The 9,634-nt window shown below is 43.3% G+C and overlaps 1 protein-coding gene across 1 annotated transcript in view; it reads left to right on the top strand.

Annotated features, from left to right (window-relative positions):
- The window catches only part of top3b (DNA topoisomerase III beta), a 15,094-nt gene extending 7,100 nt beyond the window's left edge, over positions 1 to 7,994 (top strand). The window contains exons 11-18 of the mRNA XM_024260265.2: positions 695 to 841; positions 3,191 to 3,364; positions 3,483 to 3,611; positions 3,724 to 3,873; positions 4,033 to 4,133; positions 4,386 to 4,587; positions 5,761 to 5,948; positions 7,522 to 7,994. Coding sequence (XP_024116033.1) covers positions 695 to 841; positions 3,191 to 3,364; positions 3,483 to 3,611; positions 3,724 to 3,873; positions 4,033 to 4,133; positions 4,386 to 4,587; positions 5,761 to 5,948; positions 7,522 to 7,803 — 1,373 coding nt within the window. The 3' untranslated portion in view covers positions 7,804 to 7,994. The remainder of the gene's footprint in view (positions 1 to 694; positions 842 to 3,190; positions 3,365 to 3,482; positions 3,612 to 3,723; positions 3,874 to 4,032; positions 4,134 to 4,385; positions 4,588 to 5,760; positions 5,949 to 7,521) is intronic.
- The last annotated feature ends 1,640 nt before the right edge of the window (positions 7,995 to 9,634 follow it).

The raw sequence follows: 9,634 nt of genomic DNA, 5'->3' as shown, positions 1-9,634 counted from the left end.
ATATATATACACAATATATAGAAATGAGCACAAGATAACATTGGGCCATTAATAACAATTAAATATAATTACCCGGGGGCCGGTTCCGGCCCCCGGGCCTTGACTTTGCCACATGATTTAAAGGGACCAGATAGATCAGGTACCAAACTAAATAACCAGAGGATGACATCACAAAAGGATCCTTTCTTTATGGTCCAGAGAACATTTTCCCTCTAAAACAGAACAGAACTGCCTGCAGTCTTTGGGTCTCTTTCCTTAACGGTTGTGAACTAACCCGGACATGAACAGCAGCGTCTGAGCACAGGTTTGATTCCTCCGCTTTACTGAAAGACCCACCATGGCCTTGATTTTCTCCATCATTGAGAGCAGATGGAGGTGCTGCGCACAGGAAGATGTTCTCTGGGATTTGCCCTGCCCACTTTGAGGCAGGATGTCAAAATGTTACTTCAACCAAGACGTACCGCGGCGTCTGACGGCGTACAGAGAGAAACTGTACCAAAACAGAGATTCATCCTAAAGGTTCTTTTTCTTGCCCAAAGACATCTTGAAATAGCAGGGAATTGAACCACCTCTGAAGCATGTTTTAAGGTCCCTCCAGGGAATCAAAAAATCCTAAAAACTGAAGCTCTGATCCTCAGCTCAAGTTTCAGAATCAAGCCTGCTCTCATTCAGGTTGTCCTCTGCTGCTCTGCAGGAAGTGACGGCTGGCGGCTGTACGAGTACATCACACGGCACTTCATCGCCACCGTCAGCCAGGACTGCAGGTACCTGCAGACCACCATTGAGTTCAGCATCGGCACCGAGCGCTTCTCCTGTGGAGGAAAAACGCCCATTTCTGCAGGTGAGCTCAGGAGAAGCAGATCTTTGTGACAGAACTCTGCAGCTTCAGTCCTGAAGTACAGAGGAGCTGTATCACTGTTCAGCCTCAGTACTGACCCACTGGACTGTCAAATAGACCCATCCAGAACCAGGTTCACCTCACATCACCTGGTTTATTAAGAATTTATGAATGTTATTCATTTAATATGTACAATAATCATTCAGAACTCAGTATTTTTAAGGATCTGCACTATATTCTAAATGTTCAACACTGTTATAGTTTAGTTCAGACTGAATCTTAAACATGTAGAAAATAGTTTTTTTTAAATATCACTCTAAATGAATGAATGAATGAAATGGTTTATTTCAAGCGATCAGGTCATAATACATGAAATAACATATTATTTAATGAATCATAAGTAGATCACTTTAAAGGGAGTGGAAGGAAGCGAACTTATATAATCCCACCCCGACTGGACCATTTTCTCTACATGAATTATCAATATCCGGTTCAGGACTTAATATCAAATATTTATAAAATCAGGCTATTAAGGATCATTAATATCATTGATGTGATCAAATTTCCAAGTATCCACGACAAATCATTTATATTAATCAGTAATACACTTTGTGCAGATTGTATTCAAAGAGCCCTGAGACAGACTGGCTACCTGTCCAGGGTGAACCCCGCCTTCGCCCATCAGCAGCCGGGTTAGGCTCCGGCACCCCGCGACCCCGAAAAGGGACGAAGCGGTCAGGAAGATGAATGAATGAATGAATGTATTCAAAGAATTATGATAATACAAAAAGTAATAATTAAATCATCTTCATTTTCTAATGCATTAAAAATCTAAATATTCTTATTAAAAATAGACAATTAGTGCAGATTGTATTTATCAAATGAAAGCTTAATTTAAAGAGACAACAGTTTGAGGTAGATCCTCATTAAGCTGCTTGCTCCAGCTCCCAGAATGCATTTGATTTGCATTTCAGAGTAGTTTGGCAGAAGCAAGCATGCAGAGAGGAGGAGGCCACACCCCTATTACGCCGCTTTTACCCCCTCACTAGTCGTTAACTCTGAAATTTCGCGAATTGGAATTTCAATAATAAATTCTCTTAATGGAAACGCCATAATTTCAAAAAACTGGTATTCTAAAAAAAAAGTGTTTGCGTTTAGAGGGGGTGGTATTTGGGATGTATCGAAATAGATATTTTTCGCAAAACTGTAATGGAAACACTTTTTTCTAAATAAATGCACTTCTTGGTATGAAGTGTCTGCTCTGAGCGCTGCACAGCCGGCACATCGAGAGATCCCACAGCGTCACAGCTCATTATATATAGCGTGTCATACGGAATCATGCAGCTCCTCCATAAAATCACCACGATTTCTTCATCGCTTCATCTGCAGCTACACTTCTGCAGCTTGGAGCCTGTAGTCTCCATTGAGATGAGCACTAGAGCCATGACAGAAACTTGAATGGATGTTGTCGTGTTTTCAAACAGAAAAAAGGTCCAGATGCTTTCAGGTTAGAATGCTTTTTCTTTTAACCGCTGAACAGGCTTCTCACTCTTCTGAGTCGAGGTGTGCTGCACGCGCCCCAGACAGAGCTGTGACGCCACCCAAATGCTCCTTTTAGTGAATAAAAAAACAATACTTGTTCTCGTTTATCGCCGTGTTTTTAATGACTTATCGCGTGAGTTGGTTTGTGCTTAATCGCAAAATGATGATTTTAGTGGAAACAGTGTCATTTCGAAACTGTTTTATTGAAATTCCTTGAATTTCAATAAAGTTTTGTGCAAACATGTAATGGAAACGCAGCTACTGACTGTCTGCTAAAGCACCTTCGCTCTCCCCCTCTGCAACGCTGGTCAGAGCTCAGCTAACAGATTGTGCTTTTTCATTAACTCTCTTTAGTCCGCACGCTGTGCGTTAACGGTCATTTGCACAGAGTGTGCATGCAGGGGCTTGGGGGTTGCACTGAGCAGTCCGTCACATGGAGCACAACATGAACCGAGTATGGAAGGAGATCATTTCAATATTATGTTTAAGTGTTTATTTGTATTGAATCCTTTCTGTTAGTAGGAAAACAGACAGTTTGATGTAAGGAGCAAAAAAAACACATACTTGACCTTAAATGACCTTTAATTCATTTTGTAGAGAAAAAATTAATCTAAATTGTGACTTTAAAACTGTGAATAGAATCGAATCGTGGCTTGACTGAATCGATGCATCTCTAGTGAAAACAGATTCTGTGGACATCAGAGTGTTTGGGATGAACAGATTAGTGGACGATGAGCAGCTCTGGCTCCGTGGACTCCTCTCCATGTGTTCCTGTTTGTGGCCTTGGAGCTCACGTGCGCTCTCCTGCAGGTTACACGGCCCTGATGCCCTGGCAGGGCGTCCCGCTGGAGGAGGCGCTGCCGACCTGCCAGCCCGGAGACGCCTTCACGGTGGACGAGATCCGCCTGGTGGAGAGGCAGACCGGCCCCCCCGACTACCTGACTGAGGCCGAGCTCATCACGCTCATGGAGAAGCACGGCATCGGTACCGACACCCGCCTCGCCGAAACGGGCCGGGCCTCAGAACTCTGCAGAGTCGCTGAGGTCGCCGCCACGCACGTGTTCTTCTCAGCACTCTCACATGGCTGTCCTTGGTCCTGCAGGGACGGACGCCAGCATCCCCGTCCACATCAACAACATCTGCCAGAGGAACTACGTTACCGTGGAGACGGGCCGCCGGCTCAAGCCCACTAACCTGGGTGTCGTCCTCGTGCACGGATATTACAAGATCGGTGAGTGGCCGTCTGAGCTGTGACCTCCATGCTGCCGCTGCATCAATGGCCATGGCAACGGGGACAGGCGTCCTTCAGCACAGCTCATCCTTATTCATGCCCCCCCGCCCAGACGCAGAGCTGGTGCTGCCCACCATCCGCTCCGCCGTGGAGAAGCAGCTCAGCCTCATCGCTCTGGGGAAGGCCAACTTCCAGCAGGTGCTGCAGCACGCGCTCGACATCTTCAGGAGGAAGTTCCACTACTTTGTGGACTCCATCAGCAGTGAGTTCTGCAGCAGCAGCCCCCCCCCATTAAGGATACAACTTTTGTTTGTGTTAGAACTTTGCAGTGACTCATTCTGGTCAGTCAGAAAACAGACTGAGGTGCTGTGTGAATGTAACTGCTGTTACTCCAGTAAATGATGCAGTCATGCTCCTGCAGGCATGGACGAGCTGATGGAGGTCTCCTTCTCCCCCATCGCTGCCACGGGGAAGCCCCTGTCCCGCTGCGGGAAGTGCCACCGCTTCATGAAGTACATCCAGGTGAGCGGCGTGCACGTGCTCATGTGCCCAGAGGGGGGCGCTCACAGCTGCCATTTAGTGACCCGCCTGTCAGAACCACCTGATCTCTGGGTCCTGGGATCAGAAACGTCCTGGAGTTCAGCTGTGGCCCTCTCCCTGCAAGGAGCAGGGCTTCAGCGCCCCCTGTAGGCAGAATGTGTCAGAACCAGTTCAGTCTTTGTGTTTCTGTTGAACTGAGCCTCTGTCCCACTAACGTCTGCGCTCCCCCTGCAGGCGAAGCCCAGCCGGCTGCACTGCTCCCACTGTGACGAGACCTACAACGTCCCCCAGAACGGCGCCATCAAGCTGTACAAGGAGCTGCGCTGCCCTCTGGACGACTTCGAGCTGGTTCTGTGGACCTCGGGGGCGCGGGGAAAGAGCTACCCCCTGTGCCCCTACTGCTTCAGCAACCCACCGTTCCGGGACATGAAGAAAGGTAATCTGATTAGTTGCTGGAGGTTCTTCTCTGGTTCTTTTTCATTCAGCTGGTTATTTCAAAGTTCTTTTCTTATATCAGTCATCCGTTTTTCACCAAAATCTTGTATTTTCTTTCATTTTTTTAAAGACCCACTCTGATGAAAATTGATTTTTTTGGTTATTTTAACATGTTCTTGTAGCATTTTTCTGATGATTGAGGACATGTATAAAGAAAACTGAGATTTAAACTACATTTCTGAGTACTTCTTTATAGAAGTCGTAGTGAATCAGGAGCAGATGAAGAAATGTTGTTGAAAAAGAGCTTATTTGTGATGTAGAACATAGATTTGGCGGGCCAAAGTCTCTCTGCTCCGCTCCATTCAAATACACCCACTTGTGGACAAACAGATCCATGAATGTCTTTGTTTTCACCTCTTGACCTGGAATCTGGATAAAACTGTACGACTGGATAGCTTCGATATTGATCGCAATTGTTGTTACACCGCTATTGTTAGGTTGGGAGCGTGAGGGGCTGTAAGCTAGCAGGCTCAGTAATGAGTGATCTGTCATCCCGCCCACAACTCAGAGGTGAAATATTAATGAACTACTGCCGCTCTGCAGAAACTATGTCTTAGAAAACTACACAGGTTTTTGATTTTGGCTGAAAGTGACATAATTCTGATGAAAATAGCACTGGGAACACTGAAAACAGATCAAAAAATGATCGGAGTGGGACTTTAACAAACTAACCGTCGAAGTTTTATCTTTGCTGTGTTTTTCATTCCTCCAGCACTAATTATTATAAACTGTTTGACTGAACACAAACGCTTTACTCTGAGATGAAACCAGCAGTGATGGTGGCTGAAAGGGTTGTACTCTTTTTTCATATGTAATGGTTTAGAAAAGTCTGTCTTTTGTTAGAGATAAAGCCAAGGGCTCAGCTCCTTTAGAAACTACCGGTTTCCATGGCAACGTGTTAGAGAGGTTTCACTGTTTCATTTCATTTCTATGTTGGAGCTTTGCAGAGTTACAGATTACTGCCTAAGTTCTCCTCATTCAGCTTTAACCAGCATTTACTTAATATTCTCCCAAAGGGAGGGGCTCTGTGTTTCCATGACGATAGATGGTGATTATTCCAGACCTGTGGACTGATGCGTGTGTGTGTGGGGGGGGTCTTCCTCTGTTCTCGTAGGTATGGGGTGTAACGAGTGCACCCACCCATCATGCCAGCACTCCCTGAGCGCGCTGGGCATCGGTCAGTGTGTGGAGTGTGACTCCGGCGTCCTGGTTCTGGACCCCACCTCTGGACCAAAGTGGAGGATGGCCTGTAACAAATGCAATGTGGTTGTGCACTTCTTCGAGCACGCTCACAAGGTGCAGGTGAGGAAGGCCTTTCCTGAAAATGTTTACCCTCCTGGGCAGCACATGTGGACCCGTCAACAGTGGTCTTTAAAAACGGGCACAAAAAAAGCAGCTCCTGAACCATTCAGGTTGGTGAGTCAGACTAACAGAAGAACAGACTGATTGTATATTTCTCTAGAGCAGCGGTCCACAAACTTTTTCTTGTGAGGGCAACATGTTCTTCTCTGATGTGGGGCCAGGGTCGGTTTGTAGGCTAAGAGAAAAAGTGCAACAATCACAACCTAAAAGTAAACATTTACGGTTTTCCAGAAAACCACACATAACCAAATTTAAAATAATTCATTTCTGTAATCTTCATAAAAAAATACTAAAACGTTTTAAAAACTAGATATATAACATTACCTGCGATAATGCTAGTGTGAATGCTGTAAGCTGAGTTAGGCAAAACAACTAGCATGTAGCTGAAATATTAGCTAAACTCCAAAATAGCCTAAATCAGTTGAAAAAGCATTAAGAGTTGAATATTTTAATCGCTGAAAGAGCTGAAGAGCTATGGTACGTCCAAAAAACGTACAGAAGAAACATAATAATAAAGAAAAAAGTAAAAGTGAATGCTTTACAGCTTTCACACAGTCAAACTAATAAATGTTCTCTCCTCTCCGTCATAGTTCAGACTGCAGAAGCGTGGAATAAAAAGTCACGTTCTATGTGGGACCCACTCTGCAACACACAACCCACTCTGATCATCTTCTGATCTGTTGTAAAAGCCTTCCCAGTAGTCTTTTAATTATGACGACACCATTTTAGTCAAAATCTCCTCTGAGTTGTGATATTGGTGCACAGTAAGCCCACTGCGTCAGGAGCTTGTGGTTCATTCAGCATTTTTTTCCTCTTTTTGGTGCTCCTGACTCACAATTTGAATAAATAAATTCTCAAAAACACATTTTTAATCTTAATTTTCTGTATCCATGTCCTCCATCAGCAGGAAAACACCACAGGAACACCATTTTCATTGGAATTGGTCTTTAAATCTGACTCCCCAAAGATTGTCGTGCACAGACATGGACTTCCACACAAATTACATCTGTTAAAATAGGCTAAATATTTCAAAGCACATTTGCTTTGACCAATAAGCAATGTGGGTTTTTCTGGGGGAAATGGCAAAAATCTGGTAGGAGGAAATAAAAAAACTCATTTAAAAAGCAAACTGGCACAACTTTCCACACAAACAGCTGCATTGATTGTTTTGAGATGGAAGCACAGACAAACAAAAGATGAAGAACAAGTTCCTATTTTTTTGCTGGTTGAAGGTACTTCAGTGGCAGATTGAACTCTGCTAAAATTAAAGACTGCTATTAAATGGTGACAGTATTTAGAGCTGATTTGAAACTTGTAATATTTTTTAAAATGTCTTGGATGTTTATTTTGATGCTGGCTCAGCACAGTCCACTCCCATTTTCCTGTTTTCTTCATCTACCAACCCCATCAGCTACACTCTGGGGCCCTAACCATGGCCTGCCCCCCATCTATCCCTGTCTGTGAATGTTTGGAGTGTTCTGGACCCTGAGGTTCTGGTTCCGTGTGCTTCCAGGTCTCTCAGGACAGCTGTGAGGTCTGCGACGCCTCTCTGGTCATGGTGGACTTCAACAAGGCCCGCACTCCCCTGCCGGGGGGGGAGACGCAGCACACCGGCTGTGTCTTCTGTGACCCGCTCTTCCAGGATGCCGTGGAGCTCAAACACGCCACCATGAGGCGCACCGCGCACCGAGGCGGGGGCGCCAGGCGAGGAGGTCGGGGGCGTGGCCGAGGCCGCCGACCCAACCCCAAGAAGCCCAAAGACAAGATGGCTGCCCTGGCAGCATACTTTGTATAACGGCGAGCGGAGAGTCTGTGACTGTGGGGGGTTCTGATGTTAGAGATGAGGGGAGCCTGCTCTGATGGAGTCCAGAACACTCATGTACGGAGGACAGGGCATGGGGGAGTAAGCTCTGTGGACCCCCCCCTCCGCTGCTTAAAGGAGAACCTGATGTTCTGCAGGAGAATAAAACTGTGTTTAAACATTCATTCCTGTGTTTATTTAATCCAGTTAAACCAGATCAGTTTCTCCCACCATTGGTTTAGTTCAGGAGTCGGTAACCTTTAACGGTAAAAGAGACATTTGGACTCGTTTTCTACTGATCAGAACCTTGAAGGAGCTCCATAGTCTTACTTTAACCTTTAAGAAATTTGGATTTCCATTCATGACCCTCTTTTTTAATATTATGAATAATGTTTATTTTGTTTTTTTGCACAAACAAAAGCAAAAAATATTGTGATATTTTTTTCAATGTTTAACAGAAGTTCAAATAACTTCTTTTGAAAATAAAAGATGTTCTGTTTCAAACAGGATCATCTAAGTGCAGCTATTAACTAATGTTGTTCAGCATAAGATAATATGTGGTTTTAACTCATAAAAGATCAAACTTTTTACCAAAGTTTTGCATATCAAATCTGTTCATTCTGGAGGTAGAGTTGAACAAACAAGACGTCTTCAGGTCAACATTGATGTAAAAACCTACAGAGTTTATCATCTATGTGAACCTCAGACATCAATTCATACATTTAACTAATCTAAATTAAATTAATGCTAATTAAGTAATCCTTACTTTAAAAAATAGCTATTTTATTTTTCTTTTACTTATTTTTTGTTCTTTTTCCTCTCTCTGTCCTCAGCAGTCTTACACTGCTGGGTTTTGTTATTTTAGTTTGGATCTTGGTAGTCTTAGTTTTCAGGCTTTGTTTATTTGTTTTCTTTAGATAGTTTTGGTTATGCAGCCATTGGTAGGAGCTGCTGACTCTGATGGTCAACATGTCTGGATCAGCAGTCTCCATGACTTATTTTATGTTTGGTCAACGATCCACCATGGAGAGATAAAAGAACCTCATGTGGATCTGGAGCTGCAGGTTGTAGACTCCTGGTTTAACCAGTAAAGCATTAAAACACAAAATCAGTTGTATGGGCACATGGAGGCCACACCCACTACTGAGGCTTGACTCGTTTCAAAGATATTACATCAAGAAAAAAGGATAATTTAAAAATTGACCTGAGAACAAATTAAGAGAGTAAAGAGTAAATAAGAGTTTGTCTAAATGTGTGAGTCAACACTGTTAACAAAGTTTATAGAATATTTATTTTAACTTTAATCAGGCCAACAATAAAAAACTGAAGTCAATGTTATGCTGATTACAGTAAAATCTCGTTTGTGGACAAATATGACCAGACTGCCCTCTAGGGGTGAAAATAAAAATTGTATCTGAATAAACTCAGACCGCATTTATATAAAGATATGTCTCTTTCTTGGAAAATAACGTGTAAACTAAATATGTGTACAAACAAATAAGAACAAATCCATCCACATTTTTGTTTGATAAAGTTCAGCTCACTGTTGTTTTTCTCATCAGAATAATCATTACTAGAACATTCTAACACTTTGTATGGTCACATGACTTTGATCAATTTAAAGTTTTCCACACACTGGACTGGAATGATGGCTGATCAGTTTCGTGATGGTGTTTTCCAACATCAGTTTATCGCATTCTGAAACAATTGTTAAATGGAATCGGTTAATTCGATTCTGCCTCAGACAGATCAATCTGAAATTCATTCATTCATTCGATCTGAAATATCTGAAAAATATCAATATTCATCTGAACATTCATTGAAG

Source organism: Oryzias melastigma, linkage group LG9, assembly GCF_002922805.2.
Source record: "Oryzias melastigma strain HK-1 linkage group LG9, ASM292280v2, whole genome shotgun sequence".
In the NCBI taxonomy this organism is placed as follows: Eukaryota; Metazoa; Chordata; class Actinopteri; order Beloniformes; family Adrianichthyidae; genus Oryzias; species Oryzias melastigma.
The sequence above is the reverse complement of the archived record's forward strand: the minus strand, read 5'-3'. Positions and strand labels throughout refer to the sequence as shown.